The following is a 26,536-nucleotide window of genomic DNA, read 5'->3' on the forward strand; positions in this document are numbered from 1 at the left end:
TATACTTCCTAATTCCTCAACAAGCCCCAATATAGTCCCTTCAAGAGCGATACAAAATTCTCAATTGAAATGCATTCCAAGAATGACCCCGCCTCCTTCAATCTCCATCACGCGACAGCGAAGCCAAGATCGCTGCAATGTTTACGCGAGCCGCCAGACGGTCACGCTGCATTGGTTGATGATTGACCACACAGTCACACCCATTATGGCGCTGCCCTTGGGGTGTCCCGCGGTGTGGTTATGGATTACTAACCGTAGGCTTACCATACGTCCTCTTTTAAGAGGATTTGTCCTCTTTTTTGACTTTTTTGAAAGTGTCCTCGGAGGACGCCCTTTTGTTCTCTTTTTTGAGATTTTGTCCTCTTTTTTGAAAATTTAGGTCAGAGAGGAAATCGCGAGTGATGCCGTAAATTAGCGCAGAAGTGAAGCACCGGCGGGTATTTCGGAGGGAAAAGTGGTGATTTAAGCTCTGAGCGAAAAGAAGACCTTTTTTTTTTAAGTCAACCGATCACGAAGTGGGGAAAATTTACCGGTTTTTGAGAATTCTTCTCCAGTTTTGCATGTCTGAAATTTCTGAAAAAGTGTCCTCTTTTTACATTTCCAAAATATGGTAAGCCTAACTAACCGGCGTAGTTTTGTAGTCGATATAGCAGTGCCCCGCAACCTTTCGTCACTTGCCACAAACTTTCCCCAGTATTCGTATATCGGCGACACATCTAAACTAAAAACGTAATTAAATTGACCTATTCACATGAGTCGCTCATCGACATCCACAGTTCAGTTGCTGCTATAACTAGGGCCTAGGCGTACCATAACGGCTGGCACCGAAACAACACTTTGTCAGCCCCTCCTAAAAATGCCTGACTTGGGCCCTACTAGGGTACTAACAGCCGTTATTGTGTCTAGGGTTACCATAGTGTAGTTTGCCCTCAAGGATACCGGACCACAATCTGGCATGGACCTCACCTACCCTACTGACACACGCAGCATTCATTTTCGTCATCATCCTTTTATTCGAATTTTATCAAATCATTGCACCATACGATTGCGTGATGATAATGATAATAATGATGGGGCCTTTTATCGCTGCCTATAGGCCTAGTTATTCCACTGAGAACTGAGTGCTGCATTACGCGTCACATCAGGAAATGTATAGTCTTGTGTAGACTGCTATTACGCTATCGATATTATAAAACAGCTACGATGCTTCAATATTTCACTTTTTTCTTACTTATATATTTGAGTCACCGTTGCGGAAAAATTCGCGAATATATGAACCAATATAGTGTCGTAAGCCTATTATCAAATGACTAGGTCTATATACAGCATAGAGGTGGCCAGAAACGAACTTTTAGGAGTAGGCTAATTAAACTATGCTTCCACATCCACGAAACACATTGGGTTTGTAAAGTAGAAAGTAGTTTTGGATTATGATGGCATCAATTTTGTAAGTGCAATTGCTGTAGGGTAGGGCTGTTCAAAAATAACTAGTTTCCCGGATTCCAGCCATTCACTGATTATATTGCCAGGTTACCCTAAAAAACGATGCACGCCAAATTTGGTTTAATTCTAACAAGTATAAGCCGCCGCGGGTCCAATTAAATATTTTAATTTATTAGCGAAAATTAAAAAGATACATTTTTAATTTTTTCTGCCAACCCCATGAAATTGTTGAGTTGTCTTCAAAAAGACGATGCAAACAAATTTTACTCAATTCCAACTAGTAGAAGCGGAGGTATTTGAGTTTTTCGTTGATAATTCTCGAATTATCCTTGGTAGAAAACTGCTACACACCCCACACTTCGTTTCTTCACGATGTCATAGTACTATTCGGCCGCTGTTGGTAGGGCATGTGAGATTTGATGCTTTTTATGCGGAAGCCAAATTGTTGGGGAGAAATGATAGTCATTTTGGCAAGGAACGAAGATAGGCGAGGAAGGAGCCATTTCTCGAATACAAATCAGGTATAGGGCGGAAGTTGGAGACATTAGTTCTATCCCCAGCTTTGTACATCAGGACAATTTTGACAAATTTCAGATAACTTGGGTAAACACCATTTTCTATCACGTAGTTGAAAAAATGAGCAATAAAATGACCGATGTGAAAACTAATCAGTTCTGAATAAAAGCCGGGAATCAGATCATAACCAACTGCCTTATTGTATTTAAGTTCATGAATGTCAATTTCTACTTCCGTGGAATTAGCAGGTTCGAGCATAATAGATTAGGGCAGGGGCCGGCGACCTTTTGTATGCAGCGTGCCAAAATGTCAAAAAATGTGAAATGATTATACCAACTGGCGTGCCAAACATTTTTATTTTTGTCATACTCAGCGTTTCTAGCAAGGAGTAGCCTACCACCAACCGGTTATCTGCACCTGTCAACGGCCTCGGTTACGACAGGGATTTTTTAATTATTGGTCGCTACCACACTAGACATATCGCTGTACGTACTATTTGCACCATTTATTTTTAGTCGCGCAATAATTCTGTGGTTGCTTTGGTCGTTTCCAAGACAACTGCGTTCGCTGCCATGTCCAATCAGTGACAAGGCCAGTCAATGTTGTTACGATGATGTGTCATAATGATGAAAAATGTTCCCGCCCCCGTATCAGTGTATCATACAAGTTGGTTTGATGGTCACATTGATTGGTCTGGCTTGGATTTGTCTGCTAAGCTCCAAAGGCCGCGCTGAATCGGTGAAGGTCATCGTTGCTCCAGATATATTGGAATCGCTTACACGTATCAGACGAAACTAAAATAATATCTACTTTCGTGAGATGAACACGATTTCAAATCCGCATTTAGATACGGGCTCATTATTTTCCTCGGTGGGTCCCATTTGAAACGTAAGGTGCTGGACTATTCGGCGCTGGTCATTTCGGACAGTGGATATATTAATGTCGAACGTTTTGGCCAACATGCGGCATTATTTTTTCAAGGTTTTATTGTCGCCAATCATGTCGCAGCGCAGACACCGTACGGGGTCGATGAAGCCCGAAGCATAACGTCGATGTCGTGTCTTCCATAGCGTGAAAATTTACATCGCCGAAATGCAAGTCAAGCTGCCGCTGGCTACACGTGCACACTCCTCGACCAAAGCATCCAAACGGTTCCATGCGATGTTAAGTTAATTGCCGTTCTTTCGTAATTGCTAATACAGTTGGAGTCATTTCTGTACATTATGCATATTTGTTGGGGGTCCCGCATTATAATTTGGAAATCAGGTCCCAATAAATCGCGCGAAGCGCGGAAAATAATTCAAGATATTTAAAATCTGCCCAAAAGACTCTATTTGATGTTGATTTACGAAATATTTTTGGGTCGCCTACGAGCTTTGTTCATTTTAAAAACTTCTGTTTCACTTTTCGCTAAAACATGGTTATAATATGTCGTTTGCGTCAAATCATTTGGCGTGCCATAAAAAATCATCCACAAATGGCATGCGCGCCGGGGTTTGCCGACCCCTGGATTAGGGTACCGATTTAACGTCAGGCCTGGCCGGCGCAGGTTTCGTTATAGACAACGCAATATCAGGTCCTACATTGCATAAATATTCGTGGAAATAATTCGAGATGGCCGCAGGATGTGTCAGACTTACCCATTCAGTAGTTCAGTTTGTGATTTCCGAAACAGGCCTGTGGCGTATCGTCTGGTGCAAGAGCAATTCAATTCTAGACCAGGTTTTGCGAGTCTCTTTCTTACGTTTGTTGAAGAATTTCGCGTTAACTTTCGGTTTTGCCTCGGAGATATGATGGGCGATGCGATTTCTGAAGCGTCGAAATCTTTCTTGTCCATCTTGTGAACAGTTCTTGGTGTCGAGTTTGTGATGCTATCGGTTCCGCTTTCGTATTAAATGCACCAACTTTGAAGACACGGTTTCCTGTTCAACTTGCAACGATTTCTCGGCAACTGTCGTAGAGGTGCAAAATTCATCTAGCAGCAATTCGATGGTAGACATGAAATTTCCGAATTGATCGTCAAATTTGCTTTTAGTGATGTGAGGAAGGGTAGACGGATGAAGTGATTGATGACGGCCCTGCCAAGCACGACCGTGCCCGAACAATATGTAAATAGATCGCTTTATTAATTCTGTAGTTTGAATTTGAGATAGTTTCCCATTTCATGAACGCTCAGCCGACACAGCCGAAAATTAGACTTTCACTGGATCACCTTTTTCAGGCTATTGATTTTGTTGAAGTCGCCAAAAGATGAGTTTTTCTGCAATACCTTGGATCAAGTTTGCAGACCTAGGGGGTTTGGGGTGTGTTATTTGACTTGTTTTAGTGGGAGGGGTTATCGCTACGCTGTTTGGCTTTTTTGTGAGGGGAGGTTCAAGATTATTCCCGCATTGCGTAATTTTCTTGCTGTGTACCGAGAAAAATGATTTTTTGGCGGTCTCGCCAGACCGTCCTTGAAATGGCAAAGTAACAAATTTGACAGCGCTGCAGGAACTGGTTACACAACAGAACCTTTCGAGTATCTCATACCCTAATAATGCAACAAAAATTATAAACGCAACTTTTTACCGCAACTTTTGTTAAAATTAAATGCAACACTCTCGCGATTTTAGTGCAACAAAAACTTGCCCTAATTATTATATATGCTATTAGGCCCCTATTTAAGCCGGTACTCACTGTCTCTTCTTTAAGTAGCCTAGGCCCAGGCGGGTGTCTGATTTCAAAGACTACTGCAAGCCGTTTCGTCACCTTCCTATCTTTTCATTGTATCGCTATCTTGTTGTGTATTGATCGGATAAAACTGTTTATAATAAATTGGACTTACTCACCTATATATTACAGTTCGAAAATCTCTATTTTTTATGTTCAACACATGAATGAATAATGTATATAATGAACACTGTATGTACTGAAATGTTGGCATATACCATGTATTGCATGTTAGAAATGGTGTGCGGAATACCAAGAAGTTGAATGCCTCGCATACTCGAATGAACTTTGATCAGGATTAGACAACGCTTGTTGAATTCACAATGATATACCTCCGTCGTACGGTCGTGGTACGTGTGAGTCTACTGTACCGATCGTGCGAATGTAAGGTCTACCTAATTTCAGTTGCTTAGTTAGCATTTCGTAAAGGCTTTATTGAGCAGGTAAACAATAAGTGCACGACGCAGGTAGTGTAGGAGATAGTTGTAGCAGAGGAATATAGACAGTATAGACCGGTTGCGTTCGTCAGAAAATCCAGCTGTATTGTCTTAGCTGAAATGCAGTGTTTTGTTGTAATTTGATAGGTATAATCTCGTAGCAAAGTAGGAAAGGATGAAGCTTGCTCCCTTGTCTACAGCATGGCCCAGAAGGTTTCAAACGCTGGGAGCTGCTCACTACATTTTCTCGTTCGTTTTTTGCGGTGAGTTCATATCAATTCTTGCTACTGCTGCTAAAGTGAGTGAGCCGAGTCCAAAACGTTTTGCAGCAATGGTATGTCAGGCACTGTTTGTGGCGTCGATTTTCACGAGGCTGTGGCCGCTCTCGTTGCTGTATCTTGGCTACATGTACCTAGATCGCAAAACACCGGAAAGAGGGGGAAGGCCGTTCTTTCGAGTAAAAAATTGGAAGATTTGGTATGGTCTGTGTGACTATTTTCCATTCACGGTTAGTACACCATGTTTCGATATTAAATTAATCACCCATTGCAGTAATTACTACCGCGATCTCGAGTTATCATGGGCAGGGTATACGTAGTCCTACTTCTGCTGTGTTAAACTGTTGAAGCATTGCTTCGTGTTATCATCCAAGTACAAGTAGCTTCTTCGAACACGGGTTATATAGGCCTATCTGTAGCAAAACTCCAATGTAAACTCCAATAAGAGTTCTTGAGTTGAGTAAGTATGCCTATTGCCTACCTTGAGGCCATATCTGACAGGCTCTCCTCCAACAGATGGACTCGATAACCTTCTAAAGCAGCGGTTCCCAACCTTTTTTAGACACGCCCCCTTTATGATAGTGAAAATCTTCGCGCCCCCTTATCGTCATATCACAAAATCCAACCGGGACACTGGCAACCCCAACAGATTGTCTGATGACATGGAAGGTTATGACTGTTGATGAGAGAATTCAAAAATATGAAATTCGGTCTATATATAGAGAAACACGCGTGAATTGGAGGTACATCGCGCAGAGTGCGAAAAAACTTTTCAGTTGATCGCTTCTTCGCGCCCTCTTCAGATGCTTTCACCCCCCCCCAAGGGGGACGCGCCCTCAGGTTGAGAACCACTGTTCTAAAGTGCAAGTAATTTCTTCGTGTCTATAGCGCGGCGGACCTTTCGTTTCTGCAAATAATCGTGACTTTTCCACCTGGCGAAATATAAGAAGTTGAAAAATTGTTATTTGGCGCGAAAACACTATTGATGTATAGCAGGGGCGGCCAACCCGTGGCCCGCGAGATTTTCGAAATTAGTTATATTCTCAAAAATGGATTGCCCAGATTGTGAACTTGCAAGGCTAACCAGAAATTTGATCAGTCTGACCGCAACACTTGGGATCTTGATGACTAAAATATCAATTCCGACGCATTGGCCAGCCACTTTTATGGTAAGTCTTCGTACACAAGTAGATTATTTTGCGGTCAATTTATCGGAAGTAAAAATTTTATTCACGCTTCGTGCAATATGTTGTCACTGAATTTCTTGCTTGTATTATGGTTACCCCCTCCTGAAAATGAAAGGAAAACGTATAATGTACCAGATTGAGTCAAACTATATTCGCAATGACGAGAGAAAGTGTCTTCGCATCCTTACGTTTGCTCTCGCAGAAAGACCGTCGACGATGAAACCTATAGGCGCAAAATGATTGACGCATGTTCCCCGAAGCTTTTGATATCGATATGTCAAGGCGCCGAATAGTCATGTCCTTGCAAACTGAGCCCAGCGATATACAGCAGATATACTCAAGTAACAATATTATTGACAACATTCTTTGAAGAATTTTCACGCGTCGCGCGGCTACTGGCCCGCGCAATGGTTTGTTAATTGCATGTGGCCCTTCGGCCGAAACGTTTGGCCACCCCTGATGTATAGGCTACATTTGTAATTGGGTTTTATTTAACACCGCGAAAATTAGCAGTATAAAGAGAGAAAACAACATAACGGTTGATTCAAAGAGCATGAGATCTGATAGCGGATTCCTGCCTGTGAATGTGAGATGTGCATTGTGCAGCTGTGCACCACGAAAGAACTATGTACCACAGGCAGGGTACCACGAAATTTCTTATTTAGTATTACAACCACCACGTCGGAGTATTTGAAGAAGTTAGGTCATATCGATGCGAATTGGTTGGATTTCGAGTAATACAATATATTTTTAGATTCATAAAACGGTTGATCTGAATCCACATCGAAACTACCTACTCGTATGTCATCCTCACGGAGTTCTATGCCCCGGAACCTTTATCGGGATAACTAGTATCGCCGGTGGAATACATAAACTGTTCCCCGGATTCAAGGCGTACCTCTCCATGCTTCCGTTTTGGTTCAGGATTCCGTTTCATCGAGACTATCTAATGGCCGGAGGTGAGTGCGTCCCGCAACTGATGTGAGCTCATTCGGTTTCATCAGAAATATAGATATGACAGATTCCCACATAAGCATGTATGAATAAACGATTGGTGCATTCAGGTTTGGTATCTTCGTCGAAAAAATCTTTGCAATACCTGCTTTCCAGAAAAGAGGGAGGCAACTTGGTCGGCGTTCTACCAGGTAAGATTCCCGGCTCCCCGTGCACCTTAATTTCAGATAATTATTATGAGACTTCCTAGAATTTATTCTGTGACTATTATGCATGAAATAATTACCTAGTCTATGTTAACTATTAGCAATCTTGCGTCAATGTCGTAGTCGTATAGATGCATTTTGAAATTTTCAAATCGTTGCGAGCTGCATGGAAGGCTACCTGCCACTTTATTTCACAAACCTGACAACTGTCTTGTAACACATTCATTTCATCCTATGACGCAAGCCTAGTTGATATAGCTAAGTAATTGCGACAAAATAATCATATATTGCTTGACAATCACCGCAGATTTCTACCGCCGATATCTCCAATTTTACATTACTGCCAAATATCTCGGGGTTTTACTGGACTCGAACATGTCCTGGAAGAGTCATATTCAGTCCCTAGAAACTAAATTATCACCGAAGTGCGGCCTGTTCTACAGCCTTGGGCGCTTCATGCCAGCATAGGTTCTTCTGATACTCTTTAAATCCTTAATCCAATCGAAGTTACATTATGGCATCCTCTGTTGCGGGGGCTGCTAGTAAAACTGCACTCAAGCCACTGCAGAAACTACAGCATAAAGTACTCCGAATCATAGCTAGGGCCCCAAATGGGACTGGCTGCCCATCCAATAAGTCGCTGCTGAAGAGATTCGGCGTCCTAAACATAGAAGATGTGCGGAAACTAGAAATCGCCAAGTTTATGTATCAGTTTCACTGCGGTCGTTGCCCTGAATATTTCAATGACTTCTTTACCTCTGAATCAAAAGCGCACAAGTACAACACACGCGCGTCCACGTCGTCCAAATATCATATGATCGACCGAAAAGATCATCGCTCTATCAAATATGCCGGACCTAATGTGTGGAACAGTATCCCGCCGGCCATCCGGCAGTCGACGAGCATGTCCACATTCAAGTCGAAATACAAGCAATTACTACTAAATAAATACAGTCCATCCTCAAGATTACCGGACCACGACTGACCTATCGATCTCGCATCCCATGACATGCCGCCCTATTTCTTGTCGCTTCCTTTTTCTATACTATTTTCTTTACTTTCATTCAGTGTGCACTGTGCATGCCTCCTCTTTACATCGCCTAGGCCAAGGTGGGTGTCCGACTGTCCGATTCCATAGACAACTCCTAGTCGCTTCGACATCTTCCTTTCTTTTCATTGTATCGCATTTTTTGTGGTCTATTGAACTGATAAAATTGCTAATAAAGCAATTATGATGATAATTAGGGTTGCATTTAAAACCAAAACATGTTTTTATTGTTTTTGTAGTTGTTTAGTTTTCTGTAATGACGTCAAGTACATCAATTGCGAAGTCATAGTGGATTGACATTGACTATTGAAAATATCGGGTAAATATAGCTCCTTTGACAAAATATAGGCTTCCAACCTCTGTCATATACGGACCAAAAATATCTTTAACCAGGAATACACCGGCATGCAGTATTTTACGGTCGGCTGTCTTCATCATCATAAGATTCATTCCGTACCAATGACCTATAATATCTACGTACTATAGCTTTTGGACGGACTATTGCGCTGGTTCCAACCATCCCATATCGTATGCGCCGGCTATATCGGGTGACAATCATCCGTAAGCTCATACAACATGTTCCTTGGAAAGTATTCACACAATTATGGCTTGATTATACAATATAAAAAAACACGATTAAAAAAAGGTTTTTGTTTTAAACAAAGTGCTTCAAACAACTATTTTTTGGCTGCAACCCTAGTAATCATTTCAATATTACGACCGCTAGCATATTGCCTAATACAACAATTTATTTAATCTTATCCAGACGTTTAAATGTTGTCGACAGGTGGGGCCCCTGAGTCGCTCGATGCCAGACGAGGCAGCATCAAGATTATCGTTCGACAACGTATGGGATTTATCAAAATGGCGAAAACGCAGGGGTAAGCATTGATGAAAATGAATACACTCCACGCCGATTTTAAATTGTCAGTCTTTTCCCAAGTGTCCCCCTGGTGCCTTGCTTTTCGTTCGGTGATCACGAAGTATGGGATCAAGTGCACAATCCGAAAGGGTCCAAGCTGAGGAAGTTTCAAGAAGCAGCTATGAAATATTTAGACGTTGCTTTTCCGCTGTTCTACGCTCGTGGGATATTCCAATATAATTATGGACTTCTTCCGCGTCGCCGGCCACTAGACTTTGTTGGTGAGTTACGGAAGTCAAAATCGCTTTATAGTGATGTGATACTGCTTGTACATCGCAATTATAGTCAGTCTTGGTCACACATAGTACTACCAGAATTATCTAGACACTTTGAAATTATTTATTTGAGATGTACTATATGTTACATATCGAGTTGTGATTCAAAAAACCTGATTATTGAAGCATTTTTCATGCTTTGTGTATGAGCAGCTTTACTCAAATGCTAATTGCATTCTATCTCATAAGTAATTTGCCTTTCAATAATGACGCGGAAAAAAAGTAGCCTAATTGGAAACTCTGATTCGGAATTCACCACAGAAGTCCGTAAGGCTAGCGGTATCTGTATAAATACACTGCTATATCTCTCTCGCCTACGTCTTCAATAACTTACAGTCGGATGTCCAATCGAAGTGGAGCAAGACGCCAATCCTTCAAAAGAGGACCTCGAGCAACTCAGAGAGTTATACATCGAGAAGCTGATTGAACTTTTTAACAAACACAAAGAACGATATCTTGGCGACGATGCAGAGCTAATCATTCAGTAAAATCTGTCAGAACCATCGACCTCAATTATACCGCCGATTTGTGCGGAAAACGCAAAATGAAATTAGCGGACCGCGATACGCGGCAAGATGCTTTTCGCGGGATAATTCCACTCTTGAAATCACCAAGCCGAACTTAATGCACCCAATTTACATAATTTTTTTTATATCATTTTCGACTCGCTAGTAATGAATTACCCATGCCGAACCAGCAATATATATCCTATGCAGGCTTATGAGTTGAGTCAGTGTACCTGGTTTGTCTTTGTTACGTAACGTAGTGTGATCCGCTACCAGTGTTGACCGAATGATCTCGTTCCATCATCATCGTGTCTATTTAGGTGTTTATAAACAAATTGAATGCAAACCCAGTATCACGCTGTTGAGCGAGTTTGGTCCATTCCTTCAACCAATACCCAGCGATCGACCCGCGTACATAATATTTTATGATTCAAAGAAGGTTATTGATATAGAAAACAAGCTCGATATTGAAAATTTTGGTTTGCGTCGAAGATATAGTTATAAATTATCGCCAAGTAACGGTAAATGTAAACGCATTGTATATTCCACAAATTCAGATTGCTCAAAAGCCGCAATTGAGAATCGTTTGACATGTATACCATCTTACTACGCACTATACCGGCAGATGTTTCGTGCTATTGAACCTGTTATGCGATTGAAGTCGCATATACCGATACACAGTTATACAGACGGTCTGCAATCTACAGTCATTGATAAAAGAAAGAGAAGAATTCAGAATTACGCCGGGGTTAATAGGTCAAAAACTTCGTACAGTAATACCAATTTCGTATACGAATATGAATGTATTACAGAATGTCATGAACTGAATATTAAGCTATGAGAACAAACAATCGGCACCATAATCTGTAATTTAATATTGCCTGCATGCCTGCGTTTAGTCTAAAACATATATAGTCCTCATTGTGCATAAATACATTACTCGTGTTTTCTATAAAATTCGCCTGCGAACTTTTTCGAAATCCTGTTCTGTCCTAGTTCAGTAATCCCTTCACCAATAAAGTCCTTTGTGCCCCAGTTGTAACAGTTTTTAGAATAATAGATACCCTGACGCGATTAACACCACAAAACGAGTGAGTAGATAACCGGAAAATTCGCACATGATAGCATGTTGTTTATTTTGTTAGGATTTCATCCTAGTTCGAACAAAGTATAAAACATAAATATTTTCCGAAGTAATAAATATAGAGATGTCTAGACGTAATGAAAATGAGGCAATATTGCGGAAATAAGCAAGCTAATAGTTGGTTTTAGCAGTGAAGTTAACGACGGGGAAGCATGAAACATTTAATGAAACTTGGAGGAAGATACATATGATAGTGCAACAGACAGATCCCACACAGAGAATGCAACGAGTCCAACGACGCACAATTTCATCTGCATTCGCATTCCTCAACCACCATATCCTCATGATCCCTTTGAACGGTTTCCCCATTTTCATAATATAGTATGCGCATCGGTCGCAATTTAGAAGGGACGCAGCAAGCCTCCGGTATACCCAATCCCGGATTGGCGTTAGCAACAAAGCTTTGTACGTACGCGTGATTTGTTGGAGATTTCCCTAGCATCGCTGCTACGTTACACCGTCCTTCGCAACGATAGGCTTGATACTGTCTCGGGTATATGATCCACTCTTGCCAGCCTAATTTCATAAAGTCAACCTTGAACGGCACGCGTCGGCATGGGTGGATGTTGGGATTGTGGTCGCTTTTTGAGTAAGCTTCCTTGTAATACTGTCTGTCCACAGTGGCCATTCTTCTGTGCTGTCTAGCGCGTGTTCTGTTGCGCCGGCGACGGGCTTTGTGTCTGGCTGAATCCCGGCGTGTTCTGCCTTCTATTTTGTCCTTGTTAGCCCCAGATATTGCAGCGTTAGACTCATTGTCGGAGAATATTATGAGTGAAATATCGTCGACACCGGTACGCCGCGCAGACCGCTTTTGTTTTGAAGCTACCATCGAACTCAAAGACAGGATATTCCGAATTTCTTTGGTCACATCGAATTTGAAGTTTTTCCTTGGTCTCCCACCCTTTCTCTGGAACGCGACGGATTCGGAGATTTCTCCGACTTTCAGCCGCAGTAAGTTGATGTCTTTGAGGAAATCGCGACCCGGAAAATGAATCTCGGCGTATGTGATGCGCTCGGTTTTCGGCAACCCGTTCTGGTCGAAATGTAAAGTCCACACATTTTCGTCTGTCGTCGAGTCTGCAATATAGCGGGTAAATACACGTTATTACAACATCCGACGAAGAACAGTTTATCTAGGCTCCTCCTCGCCATGTGATCCGCGTAAGCACAAGGACAGTTGGCTGTGCTACAAGTCGGCATGCAGATCAGGAATCATACTTAAGAATATCTGCCTGGTGTAAGTAATTATTGACCATAGTAGTCGAAAACACAAAAGTAATTAGGCCTTGATGTCAGCCGCCTTCCGCTGCGATAATTGTTTATTAGAAACAGCGAACTTTGAAGGTCGCAGATAAACCTCCGGTAAATGATAAGATAATCTAAAGGAAATGATTACTTTGTATTATGCGTTATCCGAACAACAAGGTATATACGCCGACTTTTAGATGCCGACAGTATAGGTCTGCATACTTTATGTTGCGAGTTACTATGTATATGGCAAACCTATCTTTTTATAACATTTTAGTGTCAATCAGTCGATAAATATATCCGAGAATGGAAATCGCAACCTTGAAATGGCCGAGTAAATATCCAGGGTCTTGGCACTTGGATAAGGAATAGGGATTAAGTTAAAATTGTTGAAACAACAACAATCAAGTAATAATACGTAAGTGATCGTGCTAATGCGGATTCGCGCTCGCGTGAAATATACAATCCTGTCTGCGACTCGCAACGCCACAACATCACCATTCAACGCGGACTATAGTGGGAGAATTGAATATACACACACATTCTATAAATCTGTTGAAAAATCAATTTGACGAACCATCGCTTACCTAAACAAGCCAAACTTCGAACCGTATTTGATCTCCTCAGCGCCCTTTTTTCTTTGTTGCTCAAGGTATTACTCTGAGAATTCCGCGTGGGCCGTCCCCTGATCCCCGATCTTTCCTGCTTCTCGTGAAACAAGGCAACCATCAGCGTGTTGATCTGCTGATTCCAAGTCCGCGACGACTGCCGGGGACTTGACTCGAGGTGCTTCACAAAATCCTCCTCCGTTTTGAACTGTGGTAAATCCAACCAAGCGTCTCCGCGCGCAGCACAGCTGACGGAGAGTGAAAGTAATAATCCAATTGTACACATCATATTGCTGCAGCGAAGAATATGCAGTATCTCCAAACTAGCGATGTATCTATACCTGATGAAGGAAGTATGATGTATGATGCGGGAAAGTGGGTTCGGTCTCGTTTTTATAGTTTCATAACCGAAGATGCTTTTACCTTCTTCAACCAATGTTTACTAAATGCAAACAATACGAATTCGCAGTTAATTGCAACTCCTGTAAGTTGCCTATTCACTTTTACTGCCCCTTATCATGTAACAATATCGAGATATAATTAGGAATCGCACCTGTCTGCAATCGCACTTCTTACAACACTGACCTCTTCCGCTGTTCTCCCATGTCACATTAGATATCTCTCCTACCGACGTATCGCGCCCGAGACTATAGCTTCTTCGAAATACCAGTCAGAATCGCACCGAGCTACAAGTCCATGCGGATACTGTTGACAATGGGATGTGGACACGCACATGTAACTGACCCCATTTCTGCGATACGTAGTATCTCCATTTTCTTCATACACCAAAAAACTATTCAGCTGAATTTCGGTACCATTCTGGTTTCAACATACGGCCAGTCTCTCCAGAAAATACATTTTTCCTCACGGCATACCTAGTGGGTAACTCTGCACATCTGTCCGAGAACTTTGAACTATCGTGACATCATTTTTCTTGCGACGGACCGCTGAGTTGCTCGCCGCTCTTTTTACCGCGGCGACTGACACTTTCGGAAATGAATTGTACGTGAATATTCGTAATTACTGCGTAAGGTATAGATATCTTTAACCGATGAAATGTAACTAGTTAGGCGTCACTTATGGCCTCGTGGGAAACTTTCGAAGTTCATCGTTAGTATTGTGGTGATTGCCGGTTTCAATTGGACAGACTAGACGCAATTCAATGTAAAATGGTGAGCCTTTTTCGTTACTGTATTTCAGAATTTATACCGATTTCAATATCATAATCAACTTTTTCAAACCCCCACAGGCACACACACACACACATGCACACACATACATCAAACAATGGAACATGTACCAGGTTGGGCGGATTTTATTAGATGCGATATCCAAGTTCATCTGATATTCGAAATTTCAGATGCAGCACGCCTCCACACCTGATTTGCAAAACTGACATCAATACATAGGCTGCACTACACAGACAGACACCTAAATATGCATATACCCGCTCAGCTTAGATATTTGATTTTGAAGGGACTGTTGTTTTGACTTTTATTTTCTTTCCTTTAATAATAAAAGCGTACCCTAACAAACTATTTTCAGACAATTACGGTAATATGATTGTTCATCTTTGATAACATTAGGCAAATAGACTGTCGGCATTTCTTTTGAAGAGTCTTTGAAGGGTGTCTCGACACGCGCTTCATCACCTGTTTATTCGCTGTCTTGCAAATAGGTAATAACGAAATGATAGGTAGCGGAATTTACAAACATTAAATTGAAATTTTGTACAATTTGCCACCTTATGCTTGTTTGTTTACGTAAAGAATGGACGGCTAATACTACACTAACACTTTGATCCGTGTGGTGCGAGACTCATCAACCAATACTTTATGGGCCAAAGCTGAGATCATCATAGAATCAATACTGATTTTAAACTTGAAACCTTCCAAGCGCATTGGATACGATACAATACCTTACGCAACGATATAAATATCGTTCAAAACTCATGATGTGCAAAATTTGAAAATACATTTATATTGCTACATGCTACATTCATTGTATTTTATCGCAATCGACTTTCATCAGAATCGATCGCTAGCACTATAATATTCGTGGAGCTTCCGTGGCAAAACACTATGCATTCATTAATGGACACAGATAAGATGGATATGTAAGGTGCGAATCGATCCTGCTCAAAGAACTGCGCCATAAGTTTACAATTCGCACTTGATGATAGCCAAGTGAAATATGCATACATAAAGAAATACTATTCGCACTTATTGAGAGTATATAGTAGTATATATGATAAGTCGAGTAAGACAGTTACACTTGGTTTCTTTTCTTAATGCTGCGTGAATCTTTAATTGTAACCGACAGGTCTCTGATGACTGCTGGTCTGAACGGGGCATTAGCGGCAGATTTCGGAAGTATCATCATCTAAAACGCGACCTTGGCACGAGACAGTGAAACCCAGATCTTCCCACGACATCACTTTCGGCACTGAATAGCGTCTGGAATACGCGTGTCTGCATCTATTATATGAATACGTAATAGCCTATGAACTGTATCATACTCTGTAAGGCTGCAACTTTACATCTGGTCATTACCGATTTAGGCAGCGTGATGCTGTTCGAGGTAATGAATTTGGCGTGCGGCGCGTGTAACGGAAAGAAATTACCTCGCCCGATTGCATTGTTGCAATAATCACTATATCTGTATTGTGACCGTTGTCGCTACAGTTTATCTCATGGTGTCGAGCACTTTCGATCATTAAACAAGTAAATGACGGGGTTCTACCGTTATTAGAAAAAGCTATAAATAGGAAAAAGTTAGTTTGTGGTATTCACGGTGTTCGTCGACTACTATGGTCATTTACACCAGGCCAATTTTCTTATTTTTATTCTGCAGCTGCCGATTTGTAGCACGGCCCACTTCTAGGCCAGTTTTTATAAGGCACCCAATACACGGATGATATGGCTAGGAGGAGCTTCAATAAAATGGATGTCAATGTTCGGTTAGCCGCAATGGTATGCTAATCGCACACATTCGCCGAGAATCAATGAAGATAACTGTTCGCAACAAAGCTGGACTACTAGAAAATCTTCGGCTTTTCAAAATTAGATTAGAATTAGAACTACTGAATTCGCAAAAACTTAGATATTGAATTATATTCCTAATTAGCAATAAATACATCTTAAATCAAGTTCAGTACAGATGAAATCAGAGTGTCATTCCAATAAGCATGACAATGGGAGATGTCCATTGTCCATGTCCACATTGTCCAGTCTATGTCCTGCCCATTGTCGCCTTACATCAGGCTAGGCTCGTTTCGCACTATACAGTTCTCCCGTAGCATTTCCAGACAACCAGAAATTAGACAAGAATTAAAATTAAAGCGTACGAACATACTAGATTAGAATTCGAATACTCACATTTCGCTCTAACTATTCTAATCTAGCTTTCCGAGGCTGGTAAGTAATACATTCTCCAGCTTGCTGCTATCCATCTACAGTGTTTATTATGACATTACAAACACTATGATTACGGGTCTAAATTCCAAACTTTCAAGGGGGTTATTCTGCATCTTGTATACGATATTATGCTCTCAATCATAACCAAAGGAGAGGTTACGGGTGTTCCGTGTTACATAAGCGTTATGAACATTTCACACTGCACAATATCACACCCAAGATAGATATAGATGGATAGTCTTTTATTCGTCACATCAATAAATAAAGAAGTATACGAAACAAATTACGGTAGAAGAATCGTGGTTCAATTTCTCTCTGTAATCATTAATTAAAGCAATTATACAGAGAACAAGAGATGTGTAGGAACGGATATAGTTTTGACATTTGTGAGTCGGCATTCCTTGCCATATGGTCTGAAGTGCATGGATTGACGGTTTATGACCATGCGGATAAACATTCACGTCTGGATTATCCCAGACTAAATAATACTTACACCATCCCTAGCAGCTATCTCGTCACCGATTCAGTGAGCACATACGCGTTTATGTGCCTGAGAGAAAGTATAAAAGTGCATACAACAAGAATTCTGAAGCCTATAATGACGACATTTTATTTTACAACGCAGTACTACGGCATGTGGAATGTCTCCGACAGAGGCGATATTAAGACTTGCCTCGAGTACAAGGCAGTCTACGAGCACGAGCAGAATACACTAAAATGGCGTATGCGTGTTTGGTTGACTGCCGGTCTATAGCCTCAGGAGCGTGTGCAAATGATTCCGTCACCTGTTGCAATTTAAATGACAATGCTGACACATACGTGTACTTTGAAGGAGGTCGTTCTATTAAGAGTGTTGTTTTATAACACCAGATTCTGCCGATCATAGCCTTTAATGCGATTGATATCAACGCAAATGGATGTTGTAAATAAAGAGCCCATTCAAAATCGAGAACATGCATGGGTGCACAAGGATAATGCATCTAAGCGGAGCACTTTGTTGAATGGTAACGCTCCATTAAATGACATCGTTACTGTAACAATGGAACTGTCACTTCCCTTTAACACCTTTCTCGGAAAGACTCTCCGTGTTATGAAGCGCGTCAACGTAACTACAAGCGTATTGAATCACTATTTTTGGGTGGCACGGTTAATCAGTAGGGCGATTCTTTTGACATGTCAAAAAACGTCAAGATTAGGTCAAAATTGTAGCGTTCAGTCAAAAAATGTCAAAATTGTTTACAAAGTTGAAACTTTCTTGCAACCTGCATTTCGTTTGTATCGTAGATGTTGCACTGTCGGTGCATTGTCTGCTCATTGTGAATCATAAACATTCAAATGAAACAAATAGGTTGATATGGTGTTATGCTCAGCGTACCGCAATATCCCAACTGAAGCAAAACTGCGTGGGCATTGCATATAGTTATTATAATAAGAAGTGCATGATGAAAAATTGTGATGTAGATTGTAGACACCAGGGTTGTAATGACTCGAGTCGCGATTTTCTCAAAATACGGAAATGACTCGACTCGACTCGAGTCAATCTATGTATTGACTCGACTCGGACCAAGTCATATGACTCGAGACCCAGACGGCTAAGACCGACATTTCGTTGTAATCTGGATGAATAGTGAAGTAACCGCACTATTGGGATTTTGTCTATTGGTAATGGTACTTGAAAATGCGGCCAGAAACTGCTAAAAGAGAGGAAAATTAGCATATTATAGATGCGAACCATTCGATAACACCAACCAGAGATGTGAAAAGTGGGTCTAACAAGACTTTAACTGGAAACTGAGCAGTCAACAATGATGACTTGGACTCGGACTCGAGTCATAATACCATGACTCGGACTCGACCCTCAGCTCGCTGACTTGGACTCGGACTTGACTCGGTCGTGAATTGAAAATGACTCGACTTGACTCGAGTCAAAACTACAAAAGTGAGATTGACTTGTGACTCGAAGCCTTGTGACTTGATTACAACCCTAGTAGACACCATTGCCAGAATGAAGCAACACGGCTTGTCCCCAGCAGCGTTCGCACAACTTCAGTGTTGTCAGCCAACAACTGCTGCTGGTGAACGTTCTTTCTCCATTCTTAGCAATCTACTTAGTAAGGATAGACACTTTCTACCCAAGAATGGGTCGACTTCCGAATTCCGATACCTAAGTGTTGGAGGTTTACCTAGGCTCCTCCTCGCCACCTCATCCGCGTCAGCGGTGTCTTACAAAAGCCTAGAGGTGGGCCGTGCTATAAGTCGGCAGTTACGGAAAATAAGAAGAATATCGGCCTGGTGTAAATGACCATAGTAGTCGACAAACACCATGAATACCCCAAAACAAACAAATACCCAAGAATGTAGGAAAGTATCTTTCGTTGCACTAATTTTTTTTTTAAATTATTTCTACCATACTGCGTAATGTAACTACTGGAATTCTTCATAGGCCCAGATTTCGTAAAAATGAAGTTTTTTTTCAAGTAAAAATTTGTCAGTTTTTGAGGAAAAAAGTTTTTTTTCAGGCCAAACTACTTCGTAAGGACAGACAGTTTCTACCAGAAATGAAGATAAGTACTACAGTTCTAAAATTACGTGGGAAAACACCTAATTTGCGTACGTTAGGTCAAATTTGGTAAAAATTAGGATTTTTAAGGTAAAGAAATGTCAAAATTTTGATTTTTTAGGTCGAAATCTTCCATTTTTTGTTAAAAAAATCGCCCTAGTGATCAGTCGATTCAATCGAAAAAATACGTGTAGGCGAAACATCAGAACATATTAATTTCGATTATTCACGTTTGGGCAATTTGAACGGAGCGCGAAAATTTTCAATAATTCATGATTGAATCGGTCAGTATGATCGGGAGTTGCATATATATTATTCCTATTAGTTTTGTATCCTCTCAGCTCACGTAATCAGATTTATCGGTGAAGCTGAGTGAGGTGTTTCGGAAAATGTAGAGCCCTGTAAATAACAATTACACATCTTCGGGCGCAGGGACTCGTTGGTATAATGCCTTCGTTGCATGATGTTATTTCGTGACCTCCTGTCTCCTATGTCAAAAGATATTGAAATCACCCAAACGTACTAAACTTACTAAACTAAAAGACGCGCACGATTTAAATTGGTATTTCTTCACTGGCAACCAAATTTTTACTGCGGGTATAGGCATTTGTCTTGTGGGGTTCAGATTGCCAGGACAGGAACATTTGGCGCCAGCCATTTACGTCCCTGTGGACTTATTGTGTATATATACCGACGTTTTCGGTCATCGTAAGGACAGTCCTTTCCGGCTCAGGTTTTCTCGCCGTCGATCGTTCTGGCATACTTTTTGGAGTCGCATGTTACATGGCCTAAAACCTTATGTCTTGGTGCGTCGTGGCGCGGTAATGGCCGACGCTGAAATGCCCATTTCAATAAATCATAGGTATTTTTTCGTGAGGTTAAGAGTACCCAATAACCAAGATATTTGGCAAAATGAAATCGCGCGATCCATCCCAGAGGTATCAATTTTCGACAGAATAAGCATTCTTTCTTCGCATCACGAGAAGCAAATTATAGTATTGATATGAAAATGGGATACTAACCCTTTGTTTACTAGAAGACCCCGTTAGAGAATATCATGGCATGGCGCCCTACCCCATATTATAAGGCCCCAAGTGTAGGCGAAGAGCAATACGTAGAAGTTGTATCGGATACGGTTTCATCACTTTGCACGATTAGTATCCTATACGTTGATAACAAATATTGTGAATCGTAAAAGTTATATTCAGTTCAGTGTAGCTTTATTTTCGGAAAATAGAGGCATTACACGTGCTTTTATGCTTCAACATGTATGTTCTTCAGACAAAAGAATTGTAAGTAATTAGAACTCAAAGCGATACTCGCAATTGAAAGTGAAATAAAAACACCATTTCTAAAAAGCGAAAAATATATTTCATGTCTTTTGTCCAGAAAGCTTCAAAAGTGATCTGCTAAAACAGGTGCAACGTTCAGAAAAGTCAGATTTTCGAGATTAGCAAGGTACGTAATGCGCTGATAGATTACGATATGATAGGTAATTGCTATTGCCAAACGGTAGTTTCAAACGTTATGTTGGGCCATATTTACTGTGATGAAATATTTGATATGGGCGGCAATGCGATGTGAGCGGAACCAAGCAATCCGGTACCTAAATTATATTCACCGATACTTTCGTGAAAACATATTTGTCACTCCATAACTGCTGTGCGCGAAGCGCAACAAAATTTCTGGGCAATACTTGACTTTTATGAATATTAAGTGTTGGTGCTCCGTGAAAACAGCCCCGAAATTCCTCAGGCTATCTTTCGTATTGGGGGATTAAACTACTTCTACTTGACAAACTAAAAATAGTGAAAAGTAAATAAGTAGATCACAAAATATTATAGAGTAGAAGTAGAAGTAGAGAAAATCATATCTACTTGAGTAAGTACCAGAAGTAGAGGAAACTACTTTAGTGCTTCTAAAAAGTAGAAGTACTTAGTTACTGACCACCTCTGGATATATGAAACGGATATGGCGCTAGATAACCGAACCATGCAACGATTGTGAGTACATGTCAGCGAATTCTATACGACAGCAGTAATTCGCCGGATTTTACCTATAGCAATGGGAAATACTCGACAGTCGACTCGATGTCGGAAATCGTGATCGAGGTAGTCCTGTTCTGGCATTGGCCAGGATGACCAATAGAGTGGTCAGGACATCCTGCTGCGTAGCAGTGTTGGGATCAAGTCACTACCTTCGAGTCACGAGTCATCTCGAGTCATTGCGGATTTTGACTCGAGTCAAGTCAAGTCACTCGATTTTCAAAGGTGACTCGAGTCAAGTCAAGTCACCCGATTTTTGGAGGTGACTCGAGTCAAGTCGAGTCAAGTCAAGTCAAGTCAAGTCACGAGTCAAGTCACTAGTCGAGTCAAGTTGAATTTTCAAAGTACGATACGTGATTCATGGTCATTGCATTTTGCTAACTGTTTTAAATACAGATGGGGTCCCCATTTATTTTGAATCGAGGAACGAAGAAAGAGTTGATTATACACGCAAGAATGCGCTCTATCGCTCATGCATACGTAGAAATGTCAAACTACGCAATTATAGTGGTATAGCTTCAGTCTATAACAGGGGTGGGAAAACTGCGACTCGCGAGCCGCATGCTGATCTTTGAGTCTTTTATTGCGGCTCTTCAATGAGTGTGCAATGTGCATTCGGTGATAATGACCGTAAGCCACTGTGCATTTTCGGTCAAGATTGGCCTAATAATAATCACAAAGCTAGAATGCAAACGTCATTACGAAACCAAACACCAAAACCTTAATTGCCAAGAGTTACCTAAAAAGACATATTCACGAAGTATTATGATTACCGAGCTCCGCACTGTTTGACGTCATCTCAGCCCGATTTCAAACACCGTGCAGCTTGCAACGTAAGCTATAAGCTCCGATCACTTCGTTAACGATCAATTCATTAGTGATGTAACAAGGGAGGCTCGGTAAAACGCACAATCATTGAGTAATCGCTCAACAATCCGAACTTATACAAGATACGGCGATCTAGTCGACATCGATTACTTGATGACTTGAAATTGACTCGTAAATTTTGCTTCGAGTCACGAGTCAATCTGCATTTTTGTAGCGTCGAGTCAAGTCAAGTCAGTTTTCCAAAGTGACTCGAGTCAAGTCAAGTCATACGAAAAAGGTGACTCGAGTCTGACTCGAGTCAAGTCATGACTCGAGTCATCCCAACACTGGCGTATAGGTCGTAAACCTAATAGCCTATTCGTTCGTCTACAACAGGGTCCGGCAACCTTTTATATGCAGTGTGCCAAAATATCAAAAATTTGTAAAATATTACCAACCTGCGTGCCAACCATTTATATTCTGTCATATTTAGCGTTTCGAGCAAGGAATATAACGAACCACCTATCTGCAGCTGGTAACGACACCGGTTACGTCAGTGATTCTTATAGTATTGGTCGCGAAGGATATAAATTTTGGTCGTTACCGCCTAATGTACGTAATATGTGCATCATTTAAATTTAGTCGCGTCATTGTCGATCTTATGTGGTTACCTTGATCGTTTCCAAGTCTATACTGTGTTCGGTACCATAGCCAATAAGTGGCAGGCCCATCAAAGATGTTATGATGAGATGGCCTGATGAAAAAAAAAATGTCCCAACCCCTGTGACATGCAAGTCGGGTTGATGTTACAATTAACAACAAACAACAATGTTCCTTGCAATTCTCTACTAGCTGCTGACGATCACCTCTGACGAGTGTCAGCCGGAAATATTCGGCTTCATTTCAATACGAATATACTATTCAATTAAGTTGTTCTGACACTAGATTTGTCTGCAAAGCTCCAAAGATCGCGGTATGGCGGTAAAGGTTGTCGTTGCTTTTGATATATTAGTATCGCTTACGCGTAGCCTATCAGACGAACACAATTTCAAATTCGCATTTCGACACCACGGGACTCATTCAAGACGTGAGGCTCAAGCTGCGGGCGCTGGACTATTCGCGCCGGTCATTTCGGCCAGTGTAGTATAGAGCTCTATACATTCCTGATTTTGGCGCCAGGACAGTGGACTCATCAATGTCGAACGTTATGGCCAACATGCGGTGTTTATTATATTTCAATGTTTTATCGCCGCCAATCATTTTGGCAACGCATACAGCGCACGCAGCAGTTTGTCAAATAATTTGTCAAATAATTATAGCCTTTTCCATTTTGAAAACTTATGTGACATGTTTTGCAACAAACATGGATATAATATGACGTGTTCGTCAAATCATTTGGCGTGCCACGAAAAACCACGTCGCGTGCCATGGCACGCGTGCCGGGGTTTTACGATCCCTGGTGTAGGCCTACGAAATGCCCACAACCTCATCAAGTCTGGCACCTAAAGCAGTGGTCTTCAACGCGTAGGCCGTATGTCTTTTTTCTGGGGGCCGCGTCCCAAATAGGGGCGAGTAGGTCAGGGTAAAGATGCTGACCTTTTTTCGTAGTAGCAGCTTACGAAATCCAGAAATGGGCCGCGAATATAAAAAGGTTAGAACCACTGACCGAAAGCTTACTTGGCCAATGTATTGCACAGAAGCAGAGGCGTGCCATGCTAATCAGTCGATACTGTGCGAATATGTAGTACGCACTACGCAGTAGTCCAAATATAGCTTGTCGAGAGCGCGAAAAAGCGCATCGGACGGGGCCACCATATTTTGGAATCGGGTAAGGAGGACACTTTCTCGAAATTTTCAGACTTACAATTAGGGCTGGGCAAAATCGAGTACCTGAGTGATTCGATTCTGAATCACGTATTACGCTTCGAGTCGTGTCGAGTATTCGAGTATCACTCATTATGACGTCACAACAGAATGTACTGTGTCAACGGTCAAATATGTACCTTTTATGCGACTACAACCAATATAATGCTTGTTATCCGTCACGTTAAAGACACTTTTGTATTTTGTCGACCATACCGATGTCATTGTACTTCTTGGCAATGTTCTGGGATGATCATGACTTCGAAAATGTGTTATTTCCAGTAACGTTCGTAGCTTTGTACTATGTCTCGTATGCTGCGACACGGCCAATCCAGGTTTCAAGCCTTCCTTAGAGGAAAATAGTACCAAAAGTATAATTCTCGCTAGTAAATTCACTTTCAGTTGCGAGGAGCGTATAATTTCAGTACTCGAAAAAATCCTCTTTTGCTACTCGACTCGAATCATTAAAATTAATACTCGATTCAGATTCGAGTACTCGAATCATTGTGCCCAGCCCTACTTACAATACTTAAGTAAAATCCGGAAAAATGGTAAATTTACCACTAAATTGTGGCGTACGTTCGAACAGGGATATATAGAATTATATATCCCTGCGTTCGAACCACGAAATTCCTGTTTAGCGTCATTTATGCCCATTTTCCTTCGAGTCTATCCATCATCTTATCTCTTAAAGCTGTAAAGGAGGACGAATTGCCAAAAAGACATTTTGGCGTACTCGGAGGACATTTTCAAAAACCGGAAAAAGGACGACAAATCCACCTAGAGGACGTATAGTAACCCTACTCGACTAGAACCGCAATTTTTCGTTGACTCAAATGATTTTCATAAAATTGGAGAATGACTTGCCTTAGTCACTTAGTTTATCGACTCTATACAATTGTTTTCGAGACATTACGCACGATCAGGACGGATACTTGAAAATAGGCCCAGAACTGCCTCTTATCTGCCTGAATGCATGCCGAGAGTGAGAAAAACGCCCAAAGTTTCGTAACAGTGAGTTCAACCCGATTCGGATCCCTGACTCGGTGGTGAATCTACCACAGGGGTGTGAAACATACGGCCCGCGGGCCGCATCCTGCCCGCCAGACGATTTCATCCGGCCCGCGAAGCTATTTTGAGTAGATTGAAAAATGCCTGTGATATCCAGAACATTGCTGACAAATGTTGAATTCTTATAGTAAGAAATATTGCCCACAAGGCAGCAAATGTCAAGATAATAGGACACATTATGATCATCCTACATCGGTGTTATATAGTGACGATCAGGAACAAATTGCTGACACCGATATCCAATTGCGTGACACTGAGTTCAGATTTTTACCAAAACGTAGTTATTCGCAGAAGCGGAAAAGCCAACGCGAAGCGGTTATATGCATGTCGCATGGATAATATAATAGTAACAAAAGAGTACAATAATATACAGCTGATCGCACTACTGCATCACTTTGGACTCAAAAGGTCCATGCAAGACAGTGGTTCCCAACCGGGGGGAATTCCCCCCTTGGGGAATCTGGCTTTGGCGTTGTATCGGAATATACCCTGGGTTCACATTGTGTGGTGAGATAGCGTAGTGGTATAATCCACGGCTGCAACACGAATAGGTTGTGGGCTGGAGTCCGACCGAGGTCGACTCCAGAAATCCTGCATAAGTGTTTGGGGTTTATCTAGGCTACTCCTTGCCATCTCATCCGTGTAAGCGGTGTCTCATAAAAGTTTAGAAGAGGGCCGTGCTATAAGTCGGCAGCTACGGTAAAAAATGAAGGAAATTGGAATGGTGTAAATGCCCATACACACACCATGAACACCTCAAAACAAACATACTGGGTTCACAAGGTTTGTAGATTTTTATGACAGAACTCTTAAGTAGAAACTAGTTCTTTACAATTGTATGTTTCTTTGGCGGATTTTAAGCTGGGTGTATGTTCAAATGCTTTCCGTGGATATTGCACCCCCTGGTAAAGTGAGGCCCGCGAGATGATTTCGTTGGGCCCGCGACAGTCTCTCGACCAACTTGCTACTAAGCAAGAAAAAGTCCAGCCGAATTTGGAACAAGGCCGTTACCTTTTCAAGCCAACATATGAGCTAACGTGAAAGACATCAAATTCATCGACACGACTCAAGGCCATAGAAAGCGGACTTGGTGATTTGTTTTTCGTCCGCGGCTACCCGACTGGTAAAAATGAACAAGTCAAATTTAGCTGTACTTTTACCAAAGTATAGTGCGGTCCGCATTCGACATAGTTCGGACATATCTGAATATGTTTGGCCAGTAACTGCTCAGTCAACAAATGGTTGAGCGCTAAAAGCACCATTTTATAGTAACACGCAACTTTTTCATAGGGG

The 26,536-nt window shown here is 41.5% G+C and overlaps 3 protein-coding genes across 3 annotated transcripts; 1 reads left to right on the plus strand and 2 right to left on the minus strand.

Annotated features, from left to right (window-relative positions):
- Window positions 1-107: 107 nt before the first annotated feature.
- On the minus strand, window positions 108-3,967 carry LOC145458717 (uncharacterized). Its single transcript, XM_080337175.1, has 3 exons — window positions 3,600-3,967; window positions 626-721; window positions 108-132 (listed from the first exon to the last, which is right to left on the minus strand). Exons 1-3 carry the CDS (start codon window positions 3,794-3,796, stop codon window positions 108-110), a joined length of 318 nt encoding a protein of 105 aa, XP_080193301.1. The 5' UTR covers window positions 3,797-3,967.
- A 1,193-nt stretch (window positions 3,968-5,160) lies between these two features.
- Window positions 5,161-10,696, plus strand: LOC145458298 (2-acylglycerol O-acyltransferase 2-like). Its single transcript, XM_080336635.1, has 7 exons — window positions 5,161-5,368; window positions 5,435-5,613; window positions 7,325-7,529; window positions 7,635-7,715; window positions 9,566-9,659; window positions 9,722-9,921; window positions 10,312-10,696. Exons 1-7 carry the CDS (start codon window positions 5,281-5,283, stop codon window positions 10,461-10,463), a joined length of 999 nt encoding a protein of 332 aa, XP_080192761.1. The 5' UTR covers window positions 5,161-5,280; the 3' UTR covers window positions 10,464-10,696.
- Window positions 10,697-11,622: 926 nt separating this feature from the next.
- LOC145458297 (uncharacterized) lies at window positions 11,623-14,031 on the minus strand. Its single transcript, XM_080336634.1, has 2 exons — window positions 13,461-14,031; window positions 11,623-12,702 (listed from the first exon to the last, which is right to left on the minus strand). Exons 1-2 carry the CDS (start codon window positions 13,768-13,770, stop codon window positions 11,873-11,875), a joined length of 1,140 nt encoding a protein of 379 aa, XP_080192760.1. The 5' UTR covers window positions 13,771-14,031; the 3' UTR covers window positions 11,623-11,872.
- Between the last annotated feature and the right edge of the window lie 12,505 nt (window positions 14,032-26,536).

Source organism: Botryllus schlosseri, chromosome 16 (assembly GCF_051294905.1).
Source record: "Botryllus schlosseri isolate E-star chromosome 16, Bs_hap1, whole genome shotgun sequence".
NCBI lineage: Eukaryota > Metazoa > Chordata > Ascidiacea > Stolidobranchia > Styelidae > Botryllus > Botryllus schlosseri.

Bases quoted from the DNA above. Each gene is read 5' to 3' on its own strand.
- LOC145458717 (XM_080337175.1), bottom strand. From the start codon at position 3,796: ATGGACAAGAAAGATTTCGACGCTTCAGAAATCGCATCGCCCATCATA. The intron at 722-3,599 runs GTAAGTCTGACA...TTACGTTTTTAG, and splicing joins CAAACTGAACTACTGAATGG to TTTAGATGTGTCGCCGATAT. The intron at 133-625 runs GTTAGTTAGGCT...TAAACATTGCAG, and splicing joins TCGACTACAAAACTACGCCG to CGATCTTGGCTTCGCTGTCG.
- LOC145458298 (XM_080336635.1), top strand. From the start codon at position 5,281: ATGAAGCTTGCTCCCTTGTCTACAGCATGGCCCAGAAGGTTTCAAACG. The intron at 5,369-5,434 runs GTGAGTTCATAT...AACGTTTTGCAG, and splicing joins TTTCTCGTTCGTTTTTTGCG to CAATGGTATGTCAGGCACTG. The intron at 7,716-9,565 runs GTAAGATTCCCG...TGTTGTCGACAG, and splicing joins CTTGGTCGGCGTTCTACCAG to GTGGGGCCCCTGAGTCGCTC.
- LOC145458297 (XM_080336634.1), bottom strand. From the start codon at position 13,770: ATGATGTGTACAATTGGATTATTACTTTCACTCTCCGTCAGCTGTGCT. The intron at 12,703-13,460 runs GTAAGCGATGGT...GCTATATTGCAG, and splicing joins TCGAAGTTTGGCTTGTTTAG to ACTCGACGACAGACGAAAAT.